At 38.4% G+C, this 27,271-nt stretch overlaps 1 protein-coding gene across 5 annotated transcripts; it reads left to right on the forward strand.

The window, feature by feature from the left end:
• Nucleotides 1–191: 191 nt before the first annotated feature.
• Nucleotides 192–26,179, forward strand: LOC107787244 (DExH-box ATP-dependent RNA helicase DExH1). Of its 5 annotated transcripts, none has more exons than XM_075222965.1 (16): nucleotides 192–527; nucleotides 786–931; nucleotides 2,283–2,386; nucleotides 2,539–2,754; nucleotides 2,860–2,955; nucleotides 19,478–19,753; nucleotides 20,412–20,615; nucleotides 20,704–20,859; nucleotides 22,003–22,095; nucleotides 22,268–22,482; nucleotides 23,860–24,019; nucleotides 24,140–24,413; nucleotides 24,495–24,687; nucleotides 24,798–24,984; nucleotides 25,258–25,626; nucleotides 25,724–26,179. In XM_075222965.1, exons 4-16 carry the CDS (start codon nucleotides 2,545–2,547, stop codon nucleotides 25,853–25,855), a joined length of 2,565 nt encoding a protein of 854 aa, XP_075079066.1. In that variant the 5' UTR covers nucleotides 192–527; nucleotides 786–931; nucleotides 2,283–2,386; nucleotides 2,539–2,544; the 3' UTR covers nucleotides 25,856–26,179. The 5 variants fall into 5 exon arrangements, 4 of the variants coding, with proteins under 4 accessions (XP_075079066.1, XP_016464273.2, XP_075079065.1 ...); XR_012695546.1 differs by having other exon boundaries at nucleotides 197–527; nucleotides 2,287–2,386; nucleotides 25,084–25,626; XM_016608787.2 differs by having other exon boundaries at nucleotides 197–527; nucleotides 2,287–2,386.
• The last annotated feature ends 1,092 nt before the right edge of the window (nucleotides 26,180–27,271 follow it).

The following is a 27,271-nucleotide window of genomic DNA, read 5'->3' on the forward strand; positions in this document are numbered from 1 at the left end:
GATATTCCAGCAGAAGTTCCTGAGAAATCACAATAAGATATCTATGGACTTAGTTGGCCAAGATTTCGTCATTATTGAGCTAGCTAAAAGGATCAATATTTTTTTTGGTGGCATTTTCCTATTTTTATTTTTTAACTTTAAAAAAATACATTGTTTAAATATTTATAGTATTTTTTTAGAGTGGTGTATTCATTAATATGGGGTTCACGAAATAAAACCCCCACTCTCAGTTGGTACACGCGCTGATGTCAATGCGCCTTCTGAACCCCTACTCCTCCGCCCTTCTCCATTTTCACTTCCGCAACTCCCTTTCTTCATCAGCCCCAAGGAGTTACGTTCCCTCACATTTTAGGTTAAAATCATCCGCTATGTCTTATCGTCCGAACAGCCGAGGCGGCCGTCGTGGCGGCGGCGGCGGCGGCGGAGGCCGCGGTGGCGGTGGTCGTGGAGGAGGAGGACGCGGTGGTGAACAGAGATGGTGGGACCCTGTTTGGCGTGCCGAACGCCTTCGGCAACAAGCCGCTCAGGTACTGTTCCTGTGCCAAGCTTACACACATTTTTTCCTTTTTGCAGAAATGAAGGCTTCTTATGTATAATACATAATCTGCTTTTTGGTTCATTGTTTGTGCTTTTGTTAGAAATGTAGATGTACGGCTGCAGACGAACAAATACCCTTTATTTTGACTGTTTATATGAACTCGTGATGTGTATGTTTATGCAATTGTGAATAACATTCGAGTGATTGATGGCGTGTTCTAAGTTAACAGTGTGAACTTTGGTTGTAGATGGAGGTGATGAATGAAAATGAGTGGTGGGGGAAGATGGAGCAGTTTAAGAGAGGAGGCGAGCAGGAATTGGTAATAAGGCGGAATTTTAGTAGGGATGACCAGCAGAAGTTGGCTGATATGGCGTATCAATTAGAGCTTTACTTGTAAGTGGTTTGATCATGAGGAAAAACTGCGGTTATCACTACTAGGATTTTGATTTATTTTGGTTTGAGCATGTGCTGCCATTTCCATCATTATGAACTTACATTTATAATTAAACATAGATTGCAAAGACCAAATGTAATTGAAGATGCGAGTAATCTTGCTTTTTAAATGCAGAGAAATGAGAATTTACACAAAAAGAAAAAATTCTTAAAACATGCTTCTACTGTGTCAAAACAAATTTACCTCTCTCCTCCATGCATGTCCTAAAACTTTGCGAACTGAGAATTGCGAACATTGCATACATTCTCTATTTCTTATTTATATGTAAACTCGTAAAAAGAAGATTTGAGAAAAGTGCATCGTGGAATTTGAGAAAAGGAATTGTTACATTACCCGTATATTAGATATGGTTGTGAGACAGGAAATGAACTTACTTAAATATGACTTTTGTATTTGTGACCTGTTAATCTTCAGATAAGTTGCAAACGTACAGAGAATGTAGTAGTTGCACAATTTATTTAAGATGTAAACCATTTAATTTTGTTTATTAATTCATTTAAAATTACATGGAAGGAAGTTATCTCAAAAGGCGTACAATTTCTCAGAACCCATGCGAACTTAGTGGAAAACAGCGTATAATGGAAAAAAGAAAAGATCTTGTTAATTGCTATTAAAAATGACAGAAAGAAAAGATCTACATAGGTGATGTCAATTAGTTGGATTAAGGCTTAGACATATTGGTAGCTTACTTTTGGTCCATTATTCTCTAGGAGTCTTGTAATCTTATTAGAGATTTGTATGCAAGTAGAAAGTGTACGGAATTTCTATTGTTAGAGAATCTATGTAATTGAATATTGAGCAAAATGTATGGTGAGGATGCATATGGCAGGTACCAACTAACTGAGGATTGAAGTGTAGTTGTTATTTTAAATTATGTAATGTATACATATTCTCTACTCTAACTCAAATTAATAAGTTTTTTACTTTTTTATAAGTAATTCAAACTTAGAAGATGAAAAGCAGACATGTTCATTCTCCAAAAAAAAGTTTCATTCTCAATAAAGCAGACGTGTTACTTACACTTTCCAATGTATGGTAATTGCGGGAACTTACATGTGTGATATATGACATTTCCTGTGTGTTTATGTCTAAATTAATGGAAGAAGAAACTAAACCTGGTAAATAAATTGGCTCCATCCGCTCATTTGAAAAATAAGTTGGCCTCCTTTGTGGTTTTAAGAAAAAGTTGGTTTTCCTTGTGGATTCACCATTAAAAGCACCATTTTATGTCATAGTGAAGTAAAGCATTTACCTAATTGTTCTTTCCATGCCTTTTGTATTTGCTGGAAGAAAGCCATGCTTATAACAAAGGAAAGGCACTTGTTGCAAGCAAAGTCCCATTGCCAAGCTATCGTGTTGACCTTGACGAGCGTCATGGATCTACACAGAAAGAGGTATAATACTGGCATCTTGGTGTTAGCTGGTGAGAATGTTCTTTCACTTATCATCATTGGTGGGTTGCTTGTGTTCTTTGGTATTTGTTAACTTGTAAGTTAACTGTAACCACACTAATAAAAAATATAATTACTCTGTAACTATGTCACAGATAAGGATGTCTACGGAGATTGAGGAAAGAGTCGGAAATCTATTGAGTAGTTCACAAGATACTGTATCTGGTGGGACTTCCTCTTCAACATCTGGTAGTTCTGCCAAATTATCATCCAAAGCTCTAGAAACAGCAAGACCTAAGTTGACTGTAGAGAATGATACTGCCAAGCAGAGACTTAATAATGAACTTAAACAGAAACAGGAAAAGACAAGGGTACACCGTACACCTTTCTCTCTCTGGTTTATTTGTCCTCAATCTTATTTTTATGGTACTTTTTAGTTGCAGAAGTTGACTGTTTTTAGATCATTCTGCTTGTAGGAAAGTGAAAAAGTCAAGGCAATGATCTCATTCAGGGAAGAACTTCCAGCATTTAAAGTAAAATATGAATTTTTGGAAGCTGTTGCAAGTAATCAGGTGCAATATCAGTAATAATTACTTTTGCTGCATGAAAGTATGCTGTTTCAGCTCATTTTATTTCCGAATTGTCTAATTTGCAGATGGTTTCACATACAACTCTACTAAACTCTAGATCTTGCCATGTGTATTTAGAAACACTTACGCGTTTAAATGTACAATATTCATCTTAAGTGGTTTTAGAGTGTGCATGGACCGGATGCATTGGTCTGTCTTAGTAGTCATCACTTGCTTTCTCCCTATTATATATATGTGTGTGTGTGGGTGTTGAAGTTGATAGAAAATTTGGCTGGACTAGGAGAGCAAAATATGCCACATCGTTATCTGCTTAGCTTTTGAGTCATGGAGATATTAGTTATGGAAGGTTGGAAGTAAAGGAATCAGGTATACAAGGACCTACACCTGAATGCACAAGATTTCTAGCAATTTGCCTGGTAATTCAAATTACAATCTTTTGAGTATGTTTTATCACATGACTACTATGGCTTTGGGATCATAGTTAGAATTTATAATGACTCGCAACTTCTTGATACTGAATTTTACTCAAAGAGAACTTTGTTTAGTAATGTAGTGCAAGGTTGGAGTACTGAAGCAGATTATCAGAGTGCAAGTCTTGAAGCAGAAAAGTACAATAATATCTGACGTAAAAGCAGAATAAAGGGCAACCCGGTGCACAAAGCATACCGCATTCACGCGGGGTCGGGGGAAGGGCCTTACCCCAATAGGTGTAACGTAGACAACCTACCCAAAACCAGAATATCAGAATGTAAGTCTTGGAGCAGGCAATTATAACAATAGATCAATTAGAAAGTTCTGGTGAATTGCTTTTGTGTTTCGGCCACTCAGCTGCTGGTATTCATATAACTAAAAGAATAATTATATCCTATATGTACAGGAGCAACCATCAGTAATTATAATCTTATTAGCTTCAATGTTACATTAACTCTTGCTATCATTTCTTATGTTATGTTAACTCTTCTGATTGTCTCTCCTCTTTACCAAGTGAAGAGAACGTGGATCGGGTGTCCTCTTGGATGTTCCAAACCACCATCTTGGACTTCGACATTTGCTTCAGATAGAAAGTTTGAGAATCCTCAGCCCCCCATTTCAATTACAAATCGCGTGTCCTCTTGGATGTTCTAAACCACCATCTTGGACTTCCGACATTTGCTTCAGATAGAAAGTTTGAGACTCCTCAGCTCCCCATTTTAATTACAAACTCTTACTTTTCGGTCCAGCTTAAACTAATCCCTTATCAAGCAAGAAATTCCTATTAATTAGACAAAAAATAAGTTTTCACTAACGGTTCACTTTCAGGTGTGGTTGCAGCCATTCCCCAAAAGGGAGAGGGTGGATGTAATTCAGCTAACAAAGTGAGAGAGGTAAAGGGTCCCACCTGTCCCACTTGGTGGATGAAATCTTCTATTGTTTTTGATTTTTTTCACACACCCTTTTTCGAGGAAAGACTTATCTTCCAAGCTAATAGAGACCTAAATTTCCATTAGACTCATTCCTAAACTTGCTTTGTGAACAATACTACATACTATTGAGCAGCGAAGTTTGCACTCGTTCACTAATTATGACGTATGTACTAGCCGATAGAACGGACACGGAATCAGTATGGGCTCGAACTTGTTGCCACTATGGGTCTCTTTGAAAATTTCGAGCTATTTGCGGTGATCTCAACAACATCAGATCGCCTCTACACATTAACTAATTCCATGAAAGAATATTCTAATTTTATTGAGTATCCTTAGCTTGTAGACCCATCTTTGTCTAGTGTCAAATTAACTTGATCTAGAATACTTACCTTCCTAAAAAAATTGGTCTAGAGGGGCAATAGTACTGCCGCTTCAAGATTAGACCGTTTTCATTTTGTACACGCTGGGATGGCACTTTCTCCAACATTAAACAACCCCTTCTTCCTAAAGATCGCTCTGACCACTTTCCTTACTTCTAGTTCAGAAACATATGGCTTGAGAAAAAGGGTTTTGAAGGTACAACCAAGAATTGGAGGGCCTCCTTTTTATTTACATGACAAACCAGATTTTATTCTAAAATGGTAGCTCGGTGCTCAAAGCATTCCCATGCATGCATGATCCAGGAAGGGCTACACTTCTAGGGGGTATGATGTAAAAAAGCTGAAGATGTTAAAAGCTAAGTTGTAAGAATGGAACCAGATCTCCTTTGTTAATATGGAATGCGACAAGTCTGATATCCTCAATAATATTCAAGCTCTTGATATTATCACAGAAGAAAGAAGCCTCAATGATGACAAGTTGTTGTTGAGAACTAGAAAGAATTTCCAGAATGGAGGAAATTTTGTGGAGACAAAGTCTAGATGTCTTTGGCTCAAATAGGAGGATAAAAATACTAAGCTCTTTCATAATATGACAAATGCACACATATGATATTAATCAAATTTGTCTCCAAGAGATTAATGGGGCCATGGAGGAGTTATGAGAAAACAACCTGCAATGAGATTTTTGGTTTGTACATAGCTCGGTACACTGAATTCGAAGAAAGAAGACATACTTGGTCACATGAAAACCTCTTAACAATCACCTATGAAGAGAAAAATTGGCTACATAGACCCTTTGAGGATGATTTTTTTGGGGCAATCAAGAATTCACAACAGTGACGAGGCACCCAGCTCGAATGGATTCACCATGGTTTTTACCAAAATTGTTGGATTATTATCAGGTTGGATGTTGCAGGTTGACGCCGGAACGTCGAGGTGTACCAATATTGGCGAGGTTAGGAACACCACTATGACACGATAGCCGGAAAAAGGCCACCTTGGTTGGCTATTTCCGGGGATAATTCACCTACTTCTTAAAAATAAACACTTTTGAAAGAAACACGTTAAAGCACAAAGCTTTTATATCAACCGTACTAAAATTAAAATGGTTACTATTAAGGCTTAAGGGGTCGTTTGGTACATGGGATAAGGATAATAATCCCGGGATAAAGTTTTGGATTAACTTTATCCTATATTTGGTTTGGGATATTAGTTAATTCAGGGATAACTTTTACACACCGATGTTTTGATTTCCAATCTTTGCTAAATGGTAAGTACAACACCTCTATATGTGTGGAATGACATCTCGTTCCATCTTGGGCCAATCCCTTTTGTAAGAGCTAAGGTCTTGTCTCTTACAAGGTATCCAGCTGATCCTCCATTATGAGCTTTCCAAATAATATATTTGACATAAAAAACTTTCGGGCATACATAACTAGATACCTTTAAAAAGATATGTTTCTTGTTGACTGAATTGCTTTTAGGGATGCTAAGACCTAGACTCTCATATCTCACCAAATTCATGATCTTCTTCCTATAGATCTTTCACAACTTCAAATACAATAACTTTTACTTGTAAGATAGAAAGCAAAGTAGACAGGTGACTTAAGGCATCAACTACCTAATTCTGTATACTAGATTTATGCTTGAGAAGAACGGGAAGGTTTGAAGAAACTCATTCCAAGTTGCATGACGATGATTGAGCTTATGTTGCAGGTTGAGATACTTAAAAGTGAGCCTCTTCCAACCTCGGAAGAATGATACAGTAGCTTGTCATCTATGATGTAGTAGCTTGTCATTTTTGTCTTTCAATGGGATGTTTTTCTCCACCTATATAAAGGCCTCAGGGGTTGTTTGGTACAATGGTAGGATATTCCATGGGGTGGGAAATCATGAAGCTCTTTGGGAAGAAGTGAACATGGATTTCATTTTGGGATTGCCAAAGATTCAATGAAAGCATGACTTTGTAATTGTGATCATCGATAGATTCTTAAACAGTGGCTCATTTTGTCACAAGTTTGATGGTGCGTCTCATATTCCTGACTTTTACTTCGACGAGAGCATATGGCTTTGACAAGGAGGTTGTCATTTATGATGCAGTAGCTTGTCATATTTGATGCAATAACGTGTCATCTATGATGCATCAACTTGTCTATCTTTATCTTTTGTGGGATGTTTTGTCTCACAATCATTTTTATAAGACCTTCAGGTTAGCTAAATAAAGGCCTTAAGCCTTGAGGAGTAAACCATATTGATTTGAGTTATAAACAATTGATATAGAGCTTTGTGCTTTAATTTGCTAACTTGGACTTGTAATTTTTCCAGAGCCGAGGGTCTATCGGAAATAACCTCTCTACCTCCACAAGGTAGGGGTGAGGTTTGCGTACATACTATCCTCCATAGACACCACTTGTGAGATTACACTGGTTTTTTTTTTGGTTGTTGTTGGGCTTGTAATTTCTCTTTCTCAATATCATTAAACATTTCTTTCATGAGGATTTGACGCTTTTGGGGTATGTTGTCTCTCTCTCTAAAAGCCATTCGGAAGTGTTAAAGAACGGGCACAATAAGCTATTCTGCCTTCAGAGATAGAAATAAAGAGAGTTTGGTTTTGGGGGGGGGGGAAGGGGCACACTCAGAACAATAAATTAAGAGAAGTCACATACGACAGTTTACCCTGCCAATTTACGCAAATCAAATAGTAAGAGATTAATGTGTTCAAATCTGAAAATCTGCTTGGATTAGTTAACAAGCATATTTTCAGATTTGAACACATTAATCTCTTACTATTTGATTTGCGTAAATTGGCAGGGTAAATTATCGTATGTGACTTCTCTTAATTTATTGTAGCCTGTTATGTTAAATCTCATGGATTTTGGACGGGGATATGAAACACCTAGTGGTGCGTTCAATTTCAGCGTATGGTGAGCACATGACGAGGACAATGTGTTCGACTTTGTTGGATGTGAAGAATGGACATCATTTTCATATGTATAGCAACAGAAGATGGAGAAGTTGAATTTTCTATTGCATTAGCATTGTTAGATACTCTGTTTTAGTGAATGGTATCTCTTGCGGGTTTTTTCCCTGCATAAAGGGATTGAGGCAAGGTGATCCGATACCTCCTTTTTTGTTCATTCTAGCAATGGAAGGGTTTAGCCATACGTTGAAGATTGCCAAGCAAAGTGACTTTAGTAAAGGCTTCAGGGTGTCCAAAGAAGGAATAACAGCTTAATAATTTCACATCTCCTTTATACAGATGACACTCTCGTATTTTGTGATGAAACTGTTAGAGATAGCTATGTAATTGTCCCACATTGGGATAAGAGTAGTATCCCCTTTGTATAGAGTAGCTATAAATAGCACCTCTTGTATTGCATTATGCACAATATCAATATATATCATATTTTCTCCCGTGCCTTCTCACATGGTACTAGAGCTATCGTGAGAGATTTATCGTTGCGCATAAATTCCAGCGATTCCGGGAAGTGAAATCAGTCACCGGAACCCTTTTTCCGGCGACTTTCAAAGTTATTTTGCGTCTGCTTTGTCTCCGTGAGTGTTGTGCAAAAAAATCCAACAGTAACACAAGAGTAGTCACTGCCGGCGACCAAACCCTAGTGAAAATCTCCGGCGGTACTGTAGCTATCCCAAGAAAATTTTCTGGCGAAGTTCCGACGTCGCGTGGGCCATCTTCCGGCCATTTTTTGGCAACGACTCTTTAGGACAGATTGTTTCCCTTGCAATTCCGAGCCTACCCATCCATGTTGCACCAAATTCCGACCATTTTTATATTTTCCCGGCGTGAACAGTGATTTCAAAAGTAGACTTCCGGCCATTTTTTGAAAAAGTTCCTTCAGAACAGTTGGGTCTTCTGGTAATTCCGATCCTATCCCTACTGTTTTTATTTCATTCTGACCACTTTGAATATTTTCCGGCAGCTACAGTAACTTTCCGGCTGCTACAGTAACTTTCCAACTGCTACAGTAGTTTCCTATTCTGGTTCAGTGTTCCTTACTCTACTCTCTTATTTGGTAATAATTTACAAATGTCTTTGGGAATTGATGTTTTTGGGTCTAAAAGCATGAGTTTTGGAAACTCTAATGTTATGATTACCTCGGAACCTTTAATGGGAGGTTCAAACTACTTAGCTTGGGCTTCATCTGTCGAGTTGTGGTGTAAAGGTCAAGGTATGCAACATCTAATTAAACATTCTAGCGAAGGAGATGAAAAGGCGATAGCGCTTTGGGCAAAAATTGATGCTCAATTATGTAGCATCTTGTGGCGTTCTATTGATTCTAAGTTGATGCCTTTGTTTCGGCCATTCTAGACATGTTATTTGGTTTGGGCAAAGGCTCGTACCTTATACACTAATGACATATCTTGCTTCTATGATGTTATATCACGGATGACAAACTTAAAGAAGCAAGAATTAGATGTCTACTTACTTGGGTCAGGTACATGCAGTCATGGAGGAATTTGAGACATTGATGCCAGTTTCTGCTAGTGTGTCAAAACAACAAGAGCAGCGACAGAAAATGTTTCTAGTTCTTACACTCGCTGGACTTCCTCATGATCTTGATTCAGTACGAGACCAGATTTTGGCGAGTCCGACTGTCCCCACAGTTGATGAATTATTCTCTCGATTACTTCGCCTTGCTGCAGCACCAAGTCACCCAGTGATTTCATCACAGATACTTGATTCCTCTGTTCTTGCATCCCAGACAGTGGATGTTCGGGCATCTCAAGCTATGGAGAATAGACGAGGAGGCGGTCGTTTTGGGAGATCTAGACCCAAGTGTTCTTATTGTCACAAACTTGGACACACTCGCGAAATGTGTTATTCCTTAAATGGCCGTCCACCTAAAAATGCCTACGTTGCTCAGAGCGAGACTACAGGTAACCAGGACTTTTCTGTATCTAAAGAAGAATATAATGAGCTCCTTCAGTATCGAGCAAGTAAGCAGACATCTCCACAAGTAGCCTCAGTTGCCCAGATTGATACTCCTGTTGCTGGTAATTCTTTTGCTTGTGTTTCCCAGTCTAGTACTCTTGGACCATGGGTCATGGACTCAGGCGCTTCTGATCACATCTCTGGTAATAAATCACTTTTGTCGAATAATGTATATTCACAGTCTCTTCCTACTGTTACTTTAGCCAATGTATGTCAAACTAAGGCACAAGGAGTTGGACAAGCCAACCCATTGTCTTCTATCACCCTAGATTCCGTTCTTTATGTTCCTGGTTGTCCTTTTAGTCTTGCATCTGTTAGTCGTTTGACTCGTGCCCTCAATTGTGGTATATATTTTATTGATGATTCTTTTATTATGCAGGACCGCAGTACGAGACGGACAATTGGTACAGGTCGTGAATCAGAAGGTCTTTACTACCTTAACTCGCTCAGTCCTTCCACAACATGTCTAGTTACAGATCCTCCAGATCTAATCCACAGACGTTTAGGACATCCGAGTTTATCCAAACTTCAAAAGATGGTGCCTAGTTTATCCAGTTTGTCTAGATTAGATTGTGAGTCGTGTCAGCTTGGGAAACATACCCGAGCTTCCTTTACGCGTAGTGTTGAGAGTCATGCAGAGTCTGTTTTCTCCTTGGTTCATTCTGGTATATGGGGTCCTAGTAGAGTCAGTTCAACCTTAAGATTTCGTTATTTTGTTAGCTTTATTGATAATTATTCAAGATGTACTTGGCTTTTCTTAATGAAAGATCGTTCTGAGTTATTCTCTATATTCCAGAGTTTTTGTGTTGAAATCAAAAACCAATTTGGTGTCTCTATCCGCATTTTTTGCAGTGATAATGCCTTAGAATATGTATCTTCTCAGTTTCAGCAGTTTATGTCTTCTCATGGAATTATTCATTAGACATCTTGTCCTTATACCCCTCAGCAAAATGGGGTTGTAGAAAGAAAGAATAGGCACCTTATTGAGATTGTTCGCACACTTCTAATCGAGTCTCGTGCTCCGCTGCGTTTTTTTGGGGCGATGCAATTCTCACAGCTTGTTATTTGATTAATAGGATGCCTTCATCTCCCATCAAGGATCAGATTCCACATTCAATATTATTTCCCCAGTCAGCCTTATACCCTCTTCCACCTCGGGTTTTTGGGAGCACATGTTTTGTTCATAACTTAGCCCTGGGGAAAGATAAGTTAGCTCCTCGTGCTCTCAAGTGTGTCTTCCTTGGTTATTCTCGTGTTTAGAAGGGATATCATTGTTATTCACCTGATCTTCGTAGGTACCTTATGTCAGCTGACCTCACATTTTTTGAGTCTAAACCTTTCTTCACAACTGACGTCACTTTTGCTGACCACCATGACATATCTGAGGTCTTATCTATACCGACTTTTGAGGAGTTTAGTATCAATCCTCCTCTACCTTCGACCACTGAGGTTTCACCCATGCCAACTTTTGAGGAGTGCAGTGTTATCCCTCCTAGTTCCCCAGCCACGGGAACACCACTCTTGACTTATCATCGTCGTTCGCGCCCTACATCAGGCCCATCTGGTTCTCGTCCTGCACCTGACACGGCTCCTACTGCGGATCCTGCTCCTAGTACACCGATTGCACTTCGGAAAGGTATACGGACCACACTAAACCCTAATCCGCATTATGTTGGTTTGACTTATCATCGTGTGTCATCTCCCCATTATGCTTTTATATCTTCATTGTCCTCGGTTTCCATCCCTAAGTCTACAGGTGAAGCGTTGTCTCATCCAAGATGGCAACAGGCTATGAGTGACGAGATGTCTGCTTTACATGCAAGTGGTACATGGGAGCTTGTTCCTCTTCCTTCAGGCAAATCTACCGTAGGTTGTCGTTGGGTTTATGCAGTCAAAGTTGGTCCCGATGGCCAGATTGATCGACTTAAGGCACGTCTTGTTGCCAAAGGATACACTCAGATATTTGGGCTAGATTACAGTGATACCTTCTCTCCAGTGGCTAAAGTGGCATCAGTTCGCCTTTTTCTATCCATGGCTGCGATTCGTCATTGGCCCCTCTATCCGTTGGACATTAGGAATGCCTTTCTTCACAGTGATCTTGAGGATGAAGTTTATATGGAGCAACCACCTGGTTTTGTTGCTCAGGGGGAGTCTCGTGGCCTTGTATGTCGCTTGCGTCGGTCACTTTATGGTCTAAAGCAGTCTCCTCGAGCCTGGTTTGGTAAGTTCAGCACGGTTATCCAGGAGTTTGGCATGACTCGTAGTGAAGCTGATCACTCTGTGTTTTATCGGAACTCTGCTTCAAGTCTATGTATTTTTCTGGTAGTCTATGTTGATGATATTGTTATTACGGGCAATGATCAGGATGGTATTACTAATCTGAAGCAACATCTCTTCCAGCACTTTCAAACTAAGGATCTAGGCAGATTGAAGTACTTTCTAGGTATTGAGGTTGCTCAATCTAGCTCAGGTATTGTTATTTCTCAAAGGAAATATGTTTTAGACATTCTTGAGGAAACAGGGATGACAGGTTGCAAACCTGTTGACACGCCGATGGATCTGAATTCTAAACTTCTGCCTGGACAGGGGGAGCCGCTTAGCGATCCTGCAAGCTATAGGCGGCTGGTTGGTAAATTAAATTATCTCACAGTGACTAGACCCGACATTTCTTATCCTGTGAGTGTTGTAAGTCAGTTTATGAATTCTCCTTGTGATAGTCATTGGGATGCAGTTGTCCGCATTATCCGGTATATAAAATCGGCTCCAGGCAAAGGATTACTGTTTGAGGATCGAGGTCATGAGCAGATCGTTGGGTACTCGGATGCTGATTGGGCAGGATCATCTTCTGATAGGCGTTCTACGTCTGGATATTATGTTTTAGTAGGAGGAAATTTGGTGTCCTGGAAAAGTAAGAAACAGAATGTAGTTGCTCGGTTTAGTGCAGAAGCAGAATATCGAGCAATGGTTATGGCAGCATGTGAGCTAGTCTGGACCAAACAATTGCTCAAGGAGTTGAAATTTGGTGAAATCAGTCGGATGGAACTTGTGTGCGATAATCAAGCTGCACTTCATATTGCATCAAATCCGGTGTTTCATGAGAGAACTAAACACATTGAGATTGATTGTCACTTCGTCAAAGAAAAGATACTTTCAGGAGATATTACTACGAAGTTTGTGAGATCGAATGATCAACTTGTAGATATTTTCACCAAGTCCCTCACTGGTCCTCGCATTGATTATATATGTAACAAGCTCGGTACATATGATTTGTATGCTCCGGCTTGAGGGGGAGTATTAGAGATAGCTATGTAATTGTCCCACATTGGAATAAGAGTAGTATCCCCTTTGTATAGAGTAGCTATAAATAGCACCTCTTGTATTGCATTACACACAATATCAATATATATCATATTTTCTCCCGTGCCTTCTCACAGAAACATTAGAGCAAACACTTGAGACTAATTTTCACTTTTTTTGAAGTAGTGTCTGATCTTCATGTTAATTAGTGAAAGAGCATTTTCCAGTAAAAAAAGTAACAAATATTGAAGGTTTATCTTCTGTCCTGGGCTGTGAGGTTTCAACTACTTACCTGGGGTTACCATTGAAAGCAAAACCTAAATCTCAAGAAATCTTGCAGGAGGTAGTAGAGAGAAGTGAGACGAGCTTGGCTAGATGGAAAAGCCATATCTATCTTTGGGGGGTAGATTAGTATTGATTAACAATGTTCTACATTCACTCCCAACATATATAATGTCTTTTTTCCCCTTCCTGTTAAAGTGGAGAAGAGGTTAGGTAAATTGAGAAGAGATTTTCTGTGGCGGGGCAACAAAGAAAAAAGATCTTTTTATTTGGTGAGATGGAATACTCTAACAGACAACAAGAAGTTTGGAGAACTTGGCATCAAGAAACTGAGCCACCACAACAGCAGCTTAATGATGATATGGCTATGGAGGTTTCCATCATAAGAACAATCATTGTGGAAAAATATTATCAGCATGAAATTTGGTCTTCAAGGCTGCTGTATACAAAGCCAACAACTAGTTCAGCTGGAGTGGGCGTGTGGAAATAAGATCGTTATGGCATGAGTTTGCAAGTAATCTTGGGTTTACAGTGGGAGATGGAAGGAAAATTGCTTTTTGGGAAGACAATTGGATAGGCCATGCCCCCCTAAAAGACTCATTAACGGACCTATACAGACTCACCTTGCTTCCTGGGTCAAGTTTGGCAACCAACAGAGAACAAGAAGGGTGGAATTTTGATTTTAGAAGACTTCTTAATGATTGGGAAATGGGAAGGTTTTCTGAATTTTTGGGTATACTAGAGCCATTTCAAAGACTGAACAATAAACATGACAAGATATTTGGAAGAATGATAGTAAGGGCAGCCTCATAGTAAAGTCATGTAGCTCCCATTTGAATTCTGGTGGGCAACAAAGGAATTTGTGGCCATGGAAGCAAATCTGTAAAACAAATGCACTGTACAAAGCGGCTTTCTTTGCTTGGTTGGTTTCCCGAGAGGTTTGTTTAACACGTGGCAACCTCCAGAAAAGAGGAATCAGCTGTGCTCTTAATGTTATCAATGTGGAGACAAGCCTGAGAGAGCATCAACCTGTTATTTGCACTGTCAAGTAACGAATCAGCTATGGCAACTTTTATATGCTGGGACCAAAATGCAGCACGCCAGGACGTACCTGTAAGCCACTTGTGGAACATTAGAGGCAAGAAACCAATCAAAGGAAATGGTGGCAAACTATCCCAGCTAGCATATGGTGGGACAGTCTAGAGGGAGAGAAATTCTAGGTATTATGAAGATAAAGAAAGCTCCATTCAGAAGATCAGAAGATCAAGATGAACTGTTTACTTTTGTTTCACTCTTGAGGTAAACAAAATTACGTAAATGATGCTGAAGCTGTAATAGAACTCATATATGTTTTCGACCCAAAATCCACTTAGTCGTGATGGCATCTAACTAGTGCTAGCTAAGCCTAACATAGAAATAGATAACCCAAGTGAACGATCAAAACAACAAGAATGATAATAACTGAATTCTATACAACTTCCCAAGGATTGGTAGTACAAGTCATGAGCCACTATGATTTAGATTTACAAATTGGTATGAAGAATAAATACAATATTTGTTTGCAGTTTACATAAACATAATTTAAAATTCTAAAATTCTGAACTACCATGAACAAAAGGTAGCTTGAATCTCGAATGCGGGAACGTCTTCAATGCTAGGCTTCGTCTTCCACAGCTACGCAACTCCAAGATCTGCTCACAAGGTGCAGAAGTGTAGTATGAGTATAATCGACTCCATGTACTCAGTATGTATCTTGACTAACTTTGGTGAAATAATGGCGAGGTTTTAAGTTAAAAGATACTCACCCAATATTTTACCTGTGCAGATGATAAGCAGAGAGAGCATACGAGAAAGAGACACGAAATAATCACGTATAGATGAAACAAAAATACAACCGACAGAGGCCCCCAGAATATCACCACTTTTTAGTTTCACAACACAATATGATAACAAAAATAAATAGACAAGAATAACCATAATACATCTTTTCCGTTGCGGTGTGCAACCCCATCCCATATATAATTTTTTCTCCGTTGCGGCGTGCAACCCGATCCCACATATAATATCAATATCATTGCGGCATGCAACCCGATCCCATATATAATAAATTTATACATAACTATTCTACAACAACCAAACACGGGGAAATTTACAACGTAATGCCAAGAAAACTAACACGCGAAATTCAACTAGGAAATACAAACTCAACAAAGTAAGATGAGCAACACAATATCCAAGAGTTAGTCTCCCACATATAAAGATTAAAGACAAGGCTTCCACAAAGCACAAATACACAATCAATCCAAAAGTAACCCAATCCGGCTAAGCAAATAAGTGTAGAACATGAAACGGGGAAAGATGTACGTCAAGTAAAAACATGCATCAAGTAGAGGTATGTAATAAGTGAAATCATGTAACAAGTGGATGCATGTGGCAAGTAAGGGCATATAGCAAGTGAAGGCAGGTAGTAAATGAAGGCAGGTAATAATTCAAGACATCTAATAAGTAAATCACGTAACAAATAGCGACATGTGTCATGTTTGGGCTAGTAACAAGTAAAAGTATGAATTCGAAAGGACATGTAGCAAAAGTAAGTCAAGTACAAGCATTGGAGTAATGGTAACAGGCAAAGTAGAAACATAGATATAATAGTAACATTGCCAAATAGGAACACACAGAGGTAACAACATAAGGAACACAAAAGGGAAAGTAATATACAAAACAACAAAACATTAATGGAAATCAAAGTAGATGGCATGTAAGTGTTTAACGAGCGAGTAATCATAACAAGATTCTAACTCCCATTCCTCTCACATGGTAACAACCAATCGACCAGTCTTATTTCACACTGCATGGCAATACTCATCGTGCCAACATCTTATCAACTGCACGGAAATACTCATCGTGCCAAACATAGCCCTAAGGCCCCAATCATAATCTCCTATTACGGATAAAAAAGCTCAAGTAACATGACAATAACATGTATAAATGAGTGTTCATGATGCTACGATCATACAAGTATGTAAACCGTCTCGAAAAACAACACATTTGAATCCTTTTAAGATGTCATATATTCTAGCATGATTTCTAACACAAATAATTGAGTTTATTAGTCATAGAATTAAATAAAGCATAAGTCAAGGGATCACCAAGTTCAACGAAGCACAAAGAAGCATATAATTCCCCCTCTCGAGCATAGAAACCCTAGGCACATGCCTATATGCTTGTCACCTCGTATATGCATCACTCCCGCATGTAGCAAACAATATCATTTAGTAGGAAAAATTCCCCCAACAAAGCTAGGTAATACACTTACCTTAAATAAGCAAAATCAACACTCTAAGGGCTCCTTTGGTACGAGGGATAAGGGATAATTAATCCCGAGATTAAATTTGAGATGAATTTATCTCACGTTTGGTTGGAATAAAATCGTGGTATAACTAATCCCGGGATTAGTTGTCCCAGGATTGTAGTTTTTTTTAATCCCCATGGGAGGGTGGGATAACTAATTCGGGGGATAATTCATCATGGGATAATTTGTTTCCCAACCAAACGACCCTAAGGAAACCTTCCCGCCTAAATCAACCTCCGGACGGCTCGAATCTAGTCAAAATAACTTAATATCATAAATAAAAGCCATAGAAAATGATTCCGAATAATAAAGTTTCGATTTTTAATAAAAACAACCCCGGGCCTGCACACTGGAACCCGACAAAACTCACAAATTCCGAACACCCATTCCAATACGAGTCCAAATATGTGTTTCATCCAAACCCGGCCTCAAATCAACCCTCAAATCAACAATTATGTTTTGGAAAAGTTTTTACTAAAATCCGCAATTTCTTCAATTTGCTTCATCAAACAATCGCTAAATTCAAGGTTGGAATCATGAAATATAAACAAATCAGAGTAAAAATTACTTACCCTAGTCCAAATTGTGAAAATCCCCTCTTAAATTGCCCAAAATCCTAGCTCCAAAACCTTGCGAGAAAATGTGACTAAATTTCGGAACAAGTAAAAAAAATGCGGCAGCTGTTTCAGCTCGAATCAGATCCTAGGTGACCCCGGAATTCACATTTGATAAGCCCAACATAATCCTTGCGAGATTACACCCAAGATAGCCTTTTGAATCACCCAATTTGGCCTTAAAATGAGGGAGATGTGATGTTTTGAATTTTTGAAGGAAGTCTGCAAATTTCAGGGACATAATCGGTATTTTTGGAATTGTTTACACCAGAAAAATCAGCAACGGCAAACTTCGTTTTAGCACCCAATTCTCATTCGGATTCTCCCGGACGCAAACCATATATGCATTTCTATCATAAAATAGACTACGAACCTGCTCGCGCACTCAAAACACCGAAACGAAGTCGTCTTGACCTGATATTGACCGTGGTCAAACTCTAAATCCTTAACTTATCTAGTCTCTCGACCAATGATCCAAAACACACCCGAGTCCCTCGGGACCCATCCAATCATACCATCAAGTACAAATACATTATCCAAAGGCTCAAAACACCCCGAGAACATCACAACCGAGGCTCAAACCGAATAGAATTTTAGTTAAGTTGTTAAATCTTCATTCCTTCGAAAGAGTGTCCGAATCACTCTTACACACTTCGGATTACTTTCAAACTTTACACACAAGTTCAATTCAACTATTTAGACCTATCCAAAGTCTTGGAACACCAATTGGAGTCAAATAACATCAAAGTCAACTCTTGGTCAAACTTATGAACTCTTAAGTTCTTCAAATTGCCAACTTTCAACAAATAGTGCCGAATCCTTCTAGGAACCTCCAAAATAGAATCCGAACATACGTACAAGTCCAACATCATCATACGAACCTATTGGAACCATAAAAACTCGATTCCGAGTACGTTTACTTAAAAGTCAACTCTTCCAACTTAAAGCTTCCAAATCGAGAGTCATTCTTCCAAAGCAATCCCGAACCACTCGAAAACTAAAACCGACCATACTTGCAAGTCATAATACATCATATGAAGCTACTCAAAGTCTCAAACTACCGAACAGAACGCTAAAGCTCAAAACGACCGATCGCGTGGTCACATAGGATCCTTTTAAGAATAGGAAGGGATTTTCTTTTGTGTAACGTGTAAATACTTTTACTGCACCTCCATGGTGCTATTTTTTAATAATACTCTTACCATTTCTCAAAAAGATTTTTGAGATTTTAAACCTTCAATGTTCAAGTGCACACACCGTAATAAAAAGCAGTTCGTCGTGCAACTCATACAGAACTAAACAACTCGCAATAATGTTCTGAGCATGCAATGATACTAACATCTCACCTATTTTTGTTACTGCACAATCAATGAATTATAAAGGGAACAAATTTATATACTGTAACCACCATTAAAAAGACATCAACACTAACTGCAACGTTATTACTTTATAGAATTAAGCAGCCTGCCAAAATAATCCGAGTATGCAATGTCTAATGTCTCAATTTTTCTTACTATTGAATGCTTAATGGATTACAAAAGGTAATTAATTTGTAGACTATAACCGCCATAGAGAAGCATCAATAACAATATTAACATTGCCAACTCTAATTGCCAGTGAGTTTTCTAGTTATAATATCACAGAATGGGTACTCAATCTCCATCTTGTCCTCCCCATCAATTAACGCAATCAATTTAGGATACCAATGCTTCATCCCCTGAAGTGCACGAAGTTTAGTATGAGGAACCCTGCACAACCAACTGATCTAACCATCTGTCAATTTTGGTCAGAGATGTGTGAATTTTGTTTAACCTAGAACTATGGCGATTTTTGTGGTTTTCAAATGCTAGAATTTGTAACCACACTGGAGAGAATCTGTCATAAAATGGTAAGGAAGAGTCCCAGAAGCAGCTCTGTCAAGACTACCTCTTCCGGCATAATTGTTTTATGTTCTTCCGTTCGTTATGCTTCATACTTTCCACTTTGTTTTATTTTCTCGGGGTCACTTTGAAATTTTGCCGAAAACTTTTCCCATGCTAGAAAAGCATTCATTGTTAGGAATCTCTGTTTGCAGGTCAATTGGCATGTTTGCAATAATCTTTCTTATCGTTGGATTCTAATTCAATTTCCTGGTCTTTCTGGTGCTTCCATGCTTTTGAAACGCATTACTAGCATATTAGGGCTTTTCCAGGGAGAGTATACTCACTATGTGGTCAATACAGGTTTTGGTAGTTTCTGGAGAAACTGGTTGTGGCAAAACCACTCAGCTCCCTCAATTCATTCTAGAAGAGGAGATATCATCCCTCCGTGGTGCTGACTGTAACATTATATGCGCTCAGCCTCGCCGTATATCTGCCATATCAGTTGCAGCTAGAATATGCTCTGAAAGAGGAGAGAATCTTGCTGATACTGTTGGTTACCAGATCCGACTGGAGTCAAAGCGCTCTGCTCAAACGCGGTTGCTATTCTGCACAACAGGAGTGTTACTGCGGCAGCTGGTATTATGCTCTGCAACTCTTTTCTGCCAAGACTTTTGTAATTCTTGTTTAATTGAAATAGCACAGGGCAGATTGCTACTTGCAATGCTTCATATACATATTATTTTTTTGTCTCTTCACATCTTTAGCACTAAGCTGCTGTGTATTCAGAGAGTCAATTAACACGGCTTCTATGTTCTCCGATATAAGCTCAACAATGGAAGATGAAGGAAACTTAATGTATTGTCTTAATATATCTGGACAGAGAGGAACCTTAGATGCTTTGATGGTATCTCAACTTCAAATCACTCCTTAAAGTCTAGATGTCTATGAGTCTGTTTAGCTGGTGTAAACTCTCTTCTGTAAATAGCACTGATCATCTTTTTGGATTTTGTGTGCTCCCTAGCCCTAGTCTAATTCTCATGTATTGGAGCTAACAGAATCACTTTTGTAACTTCTGTTATTTCGCATCTTTTTGATGCCTTCAATGAATCTACTTCATAAAAAAAACTTAATATATTGTTTGCTTAAGATGGGTGTGATACTACAACAACAACAACCCAGTGAGATTATAAAATTATCTAGTAGTTATCTTGGATTAGTACGAAACTACAAATGAAAGTTTTTACATCTATTTGAACGAAAGATGATTTTTTCGTTCCGTTCCTTTTCAATGTAGGTTCAGGACCCTGATTTGACTGGTGTTAGCCATCTGCTTGTTGATGAAATCCATGAAAGAGGCATGAATGAAGACTTTCTCTTAATAATTTTACGTGACCTCCTTCCTCGACGACCTGATTTGCGTCTCATTCTGATGAGTGCTACTATTAACGCTGAGTTGTTCTCCAAATACTTCAGAAATGCACCCAAAATTCATATACCGGTATTGTGGAAGCTTGTGTATCTCCATGTTATTAGACAAGTTCAAATATGATGTTGTGCATCTAATTTTTTTAGGTTTATTTTTCCAGGGCTTGACATATCCAGTGGCAGAGCTGTTTCTTGAAGACGTGTTAGAGAAGACTCGTTACCTTATAAAATCCGAAGCAGACAGTTTCCAGGGAAGCTCAAGGAGAAGGCAGAGGCAACAAGATTCTAAAAGAGATCCTCTGACTGAGCTTTTCGAGGCATGGTTTCTGCCTTGAATTATTGCATGTTGATGAATTATTTCCTGTTGAGTTAAAATTGATTTAATTCAGCTTGTTCTTGCTGTTATAATTAATGCAGTTGAAAATGGACTTGCCTGTTGAGTTAAAATTGATTTAATTCAGCTTGTTTTTGCTATATTAATGCTTGAGAAATCTTTATCTTTGCAGTTGCGTAATATTTGTAAATTGTGACATACAAGCATTTAGTATCTATAGGTCGATCTGCTTATCAAACCTTCATTGCTCTAAAACATGCTTATCTAGCCAGATTTGCTGAACTTTGTCCTGTCTGGGGGAGACTTGAGAGTGAATGAGAGAGAAATGAACTGTTGCATACTTGCTATATTATTTCATACGTGGTCATCTTATTCGTCAACCGAGGAGCAAATATAAGAATTTGCCATGTAATTTCACTTTTAAAAGCAGGTGCTATTGCTTGCATTTCAGAAGGTTAAAATTTTGACAAGGATAAGTAAATGAACTGAAGAGATATTTATTGTCTTGATGAAATGGTGAATGACTAACACAGATTGTGTTTCCTTGTATGCTTTACCTCCTTAATGGTAGGAAACATTTTATTTTGATGCAAGATATGAATTCGAGTCAATCATTAGAGCTTCCTCTCCTATGGATGCCTTGAATAGCCTCGTAACTTGAGTAAAATGCTGGTATCTCTTAGCCAGTTAGAAGCTGCTTTTATTGAACTTAATTTCTATAAAGATTGCCCTCCTAATAGAAAATTGCTGTTTGGGGGATGTGAGGCTGTGTGTCAGGTGGTTCACATTGAGGGGAGAATTGTTGCCAGCATTATGCTTGACTGACCCTTTTAAATTAGAAGGTTCAGGTTTTGGGAGGGCATCTATTTTCTCGAACTGAGTAGCCAATTCTAAGAACAAATTAATTAGGTTTGAGCCATTCATTTGACTCTGTACTGTGAAAATTGTGTTGTGTCAGAACTTGTATGTTCTTCATCCTTTAGTTATCTGATCGTTTCAAGCGAAATGTGTGACTAGTTAGTGAGTTATTTATTGTAACTGCAATTTGAAAACGACAATTACTCCTTTACATGATATGTTTATTCTTTTACCAAGTAGGCGCTTATTGAAGATGTCTGTTTTGTAGGATGTGGACATTGGTTACCATTTTAAAGGCTACAGCATGACTACAAGGCAATCTCTTGAAGCATGGTCTGGTTCACTGCTTGATTTGGGTCTTGTACGTACTTTACATGTTCACAGATGAAAGGAGTTTTGTTCAGGCAGATCATTTTGATTTATAGCTCCTTATTGACCGTGGGGTCTTATCGAAGCCACATTTGTTGCATTGGTTGCACAGGTTTTCGTGTTTCCTAACTTTGAAATTTTTTATTCCTTTTATCGTTGAGTAGGTGGAAGCAACGATTGAGTATATTTGTCGTCGTGAAGGTGAAGGTGCAATTCTTGTGTTCCTGACTGGTTGGGATGACATTTCTAAGCTGCTTGATAAAATTAAGGCTAACAACTTTCTTGGAGACACCAGGAAGTTTTTGATCCTCCCTCTTCATGGTTCAATGGCAACAATAAATCAGCGAGAAATATTTGATCGCCCATCTGCTAACATGAGGTGCGTTCTTTGTTGAGCAAAGGTGGATGTCCAAGAATTCGCGTACTTTAATCTTTTAGCTAAAACTACCTTTTAGCAATAGTACCATTACTCAAGCATTCAATATTTCGGGTGTAGCATTACTTTTTCTTTTATTTCTTGTAATCTGATGGTGGACTTCCAAAGGGTCGGCTATATGAATCCTCACTGACCACGTTCCTTCATTTGAATCAAAGAACTCATATTTCAGCTGTAGTTAAAGAGCTGCTAAGAATAATAGTTTAACCTAATAGTTCATTAGTCATAGTATAACTATGCCTCAGTTCTAAACAATTGGGTCGGCTATATGAATCCTCACTGACCACGTTCCCTAATTAATTCATCTCAAGCTAATATTAATTATTATATAAAATGAATTTAAATGAAGAATACTAGAAATTCTCTATATTTTCTACTGGCATAAGAACCTCTAATAGAGCTAAAAGACTACAATAAAACATAGGAACTAAAGTATACGTATTAACATAACTAAAATATAACTTCTAAAAAAAAAATCACTAAACCATATTCCCAACTAATTGGTATATCCTATTATAAATATTTTTCTTCCATTGTGCCAAATCTTTCGTTAAGTCTCTAGTGATTCCAAGAGATTGTAGGCATTTCGAGACAACTATCATGCGGTTTCAGATCTACATCGTTTCTTTTTAACACCTTCGCTTATCATGGTTTTGCACCTATTGCCCGGTTCATGTGGAGGTCAACATAGGACATGGCCAAGCTATCTCAAGCGACCTCTCATTTTATCTTCAATTGTGCTTCATGCACCTTCTGACGATTGTGGTCATTTTTAATCTTTTCTAACCTATATGACCGCACATCCATCTTAGCATTTGTATCTCTGCGAATTTCATCTTGTGGATATGTTGGACTTTAGCAGCTCAACATTCATTCTCATATAACAGTGCTGGTAATATAAGTTTATAATTGTTTTCTAGAACTTATCTTTCACTTTGTAGGCATCCTCCTATCACACCCTGGTAGCGCTTCTCCATTTCAATCATCCGCATTTGATTCTGTGTAATATCTTCATCTATTATTCGATTCTGTTGGAATACGAGCATATATTCACTCTTACTTCTACTTATCGAAAACCCTCACACTCTAGAGTGCTCCTCCATAGTTTAAGCTTTTGGTTCACACCCTTGCAGTCAATGAGCACAATGTCGTCAACAAATACCATACACCATGGGACCTCAAGTAATTCCACCATGCTGGTCCCAAGTTCGGATAAAGGCGGGTTGCGGTAGGCTGGCAGCCAATGTAAATTAGCCAATTTATGATGAATCAGTCAGAGTATTTTTTTTTGCAAATTAACATCTTTGTCTGATCATGCAGGAAAATTGTGCTTGCAACCAACATAGCTGAGAGCAGTATAACTATAGATGATGTCGTGTACGTCATAGACTGTGGAAAGGCGAAAGAGACTAGTTACGATGCTCTTAACAAGCTAGCTTGTTTATTACCATCATGGATTTCACAGGCCTCGGCACATCAGGTAATTAAAAGTGCAAAATGAAATTAGATTGATATTTTTGGAGCACATTGCCATCCCAATTCTTTCAATTTCATTTGGCTTAGTTTTCTGCCTTACTGGTGATTTTTTTATTTTCTGCAGAGACGTGGTCGTGCAGGGCGTGTGCAACCTGGAGTTTGTTATAGGTTGTATCCGAAACTAATATATGATGCAATGCCTCAATATCAACTACCTGAGATTCTTCGAACACCATTACAGGAGCTTTGTCTCCAAATTAAGAGCTTGCAGTTTGGCGCTATTGAATCCTTTCTGGCCAAGGCACTTCAACCTCCAGATCCTCTCTCTGTCCACAATGCCATTGAACTTCTCAAAACTATTGGAGCTCTGGATGATACAGAAGAGCTTACTCATCTTGGTTTGTATACTGCTGTATACTGCATCTATCTTTCTCTGTATTTTCCAGATGGGAGCGTTTACTTTGAATGTTGCTTTACAGGCCGCCATCTTTGCACTCTACCTGTGGACCCAAATATTGGAAAGATGCTTCTGATGGGGTCCATCTTCCAATGTCTAAACCCTGCACTGACTATTGCTGCTGCTCTTGCGCACCGTGATCCTTTTGTCCTTCCAATAAACAGGAAAGAGGAAGCAGATGCTGCCAAAAGATCATTTGCTGGTGATTCTTGCAGGTTAAACCCGAAAAAATGGTTTATATGACTCTCTGGCTTCCAAGAGGGCATCATTTTGTGAAATGAAATATTTCTTTATTCATGTGAAAACACTATTCTCTTTGATGCAGTGACCATATTGCACTTCTTAAAGCATTTGAAGGATGGAAAGATGCTAAACATTATAGAAAAGAAAGAGCATTCTGTTGGGAAAATTTCTTGTCTCCTGTAACGTTGCAGATGTTGGAAGACATGAGAAATCAGTTTGTAGACCTACTGTCAGATATCGGTTTTGTGGATAAATCACGAGGAGCTAAGGTGATGTCTCCAAATTTCTTCTCCTTGAAGATCTCTCTGCTCTAATGCTGTTTCAGTCTAATTTAACCATGTCTTGTCATAAATGTTTATTATTCGTAGGGGGTACTATTCATATGAGTGGCCCTTGGGAGGGAGAGTGGGAACACAAATACAGAAAGCATATATATCATGATGTGGAAGAAGCAAATAAGATTTAGCTCCTGATTTAAGTCCATATAGCAGTACTGCACCCATTCATTAGCAAGATTGAAAGATAGTAATCTGATTTTGCAGGCATACAATGAGTATAGCAACGATTTAGAGATGGTATGCGCTATCCTTTGTGCGGGTCTCTACCCAAATGTTGTGCAGTGTAAAAGAAGAGGAAAGCGTACTGCATTTTACACGAAAGAAGTTGGAAAAGTTGATATTCACCCTGCATCTGTTAATGCTGGTGTTCATCTTTTCCCTCTTCCATACTTGGTTTACAGTGAGAAAGTCAAGACTACAAGCATTTATATCAGAGATTCAACAAACATATCAGATTATGCTCTCCTTATGTTTGGGGGTAATCTCAGTCCAAGCAAAAGTGGAGAGGGCATTGAAATGCTAGGAGGCTATCTTCATTTTTCTGCATCAAAAAGTGTGTTAGATTTGATAAAGGTTTGACATTCGGTTGGGCAACATTTTCATCTTTGCGGTGTACATTTTTTATTTTTTCAAAAATAAACTTATTTCCTCGTGCAACCAAATTTTGCAGAAACTTCGAGGGGAACTGGATAAAATCTTAAAAAGGAAAATCGAAGAGCCCGGCTTTGACATTTCGGTCGAGGGAAAGGGTGTAGTTGGTGCTGTGGTTGAGTTACTTCATAGTCAAGACATACGATACTAATAGGGACATTACCCGTTTATTTATCGTATAACTAGTAGTGACCAACCATATGTAGATGATTCTGGCTTTGATTGCAGCAAGAATCTGACAACAGTTTGAGGCCCATTTTGTTGTAGAAGTGTTAGCATAGAAAGATAGAGTATTTATTTCAATGAGTTCACTCTTTGATTCGCCATAAGTCCATAGTTCTGGCTGTGAAATATCACCCATAGCTCTCACAGTAGCAAAAATGATGTAGCTGTTACATTCGAAGGAAGGGTGCAATTGTGTATTTCTTGTACAACAATCGCAGTAATGTATTAAGAGTTATTTCTTGGTGGATGAGTCGAAGAGTAGATGACTTTTTGCTGAGACAATATGCTCACATTCTCCCACATAGTTATTTTGTCACTTTAATATCGAAAGCCTGGTTTCAGAATTCTATTGCTAGGTATATCGTGGTTCTGGTTACCATTTTGCACTCTACTCGTTTGGCTTCTTTTACTCCTTATACATGGAATACTATATTAAAGGTGCCTTTCTAACCTTCATATTTTCATGGCATCTTTTACTTCTGCAGATCTAATTCGACAACAGAAGTTTGTGTACTGTAGAAAGTAAGGATATCTATAAAATAGTTCGTGTGGTTAGAGCGATTGATCAAAAGAGGCCATTGTTCTCTCTTTGATCTGACTCTCTTACCAAAACTTGTTAGGAATGTTCTTTAGTACACTTTAACCTCAAGTAGTATTTACCCATCTTATCTCTTAGTCATGTTTGTTTGTACATTTCTTTCTTCCCTTTTTGCTTAACTATCACTATCTGTATAGGGCATCTGAGGCTTACTTACCTTGGATTTTACTATTAGCTTTCTCGTCTCCTTTCAAAGGCTTCTCCATATCTTCAGCTTTTGGTAGCTTCGTCCTGTGTAGCTACTGCTTTGCTTAACTAGCTTATTGCATCTTCCTATTCTATCACCATGATTTTCACGGTCGAGGTCCTAGGCCTTTAGACACACTTAGGAAACTGTTTGCTACATTTTTAGTGCAGGTTGTCATTAGTGGTGGGCATCGATCGGTTCGGTTCGATTTTATATAATTTCGATTCGGTTTTCGGTTTGTGATTTTAATAACCAAAATCGAACCATAATAACTTTGGTTTGCTTTATTCATGTTCGATTCGGTTTAATCAGTTCGATTTTTCGGTTTCAAGAAATAACGAAAATAGATTACCTGTTGACAGAAAAAGATAAAAAAAATAAGAAATCCCATCAAATACACAAATGATAAGAATCTTTATGCAAGAGTTATGGAAGCCCAACTTAACTAAAGAGTTTGAGACATGATTTATTTTTTGGGGTTACTAATTAATTTTATTTATTATGAATGATCCAATATAAAGTAAACTTCATTTATGTTTGTCCATATAAAGAATTTA

This window comes from Nicotiana tabacum, chromosome 10 (genome assembly GCF_000715075.1).
Source record: "Nicotiana tabacum cultivar K326 chromosome 10, ASM71507v2, whole genome shotgun sequence".
In the NCBI taxonomy this organism is placed as follows: Eukaryota; Viridiplantae; Streptophyta; class Magnoliopsida; order Solanales; family Solanaceae; genus Nicotiana; species Nicotiana tabacum.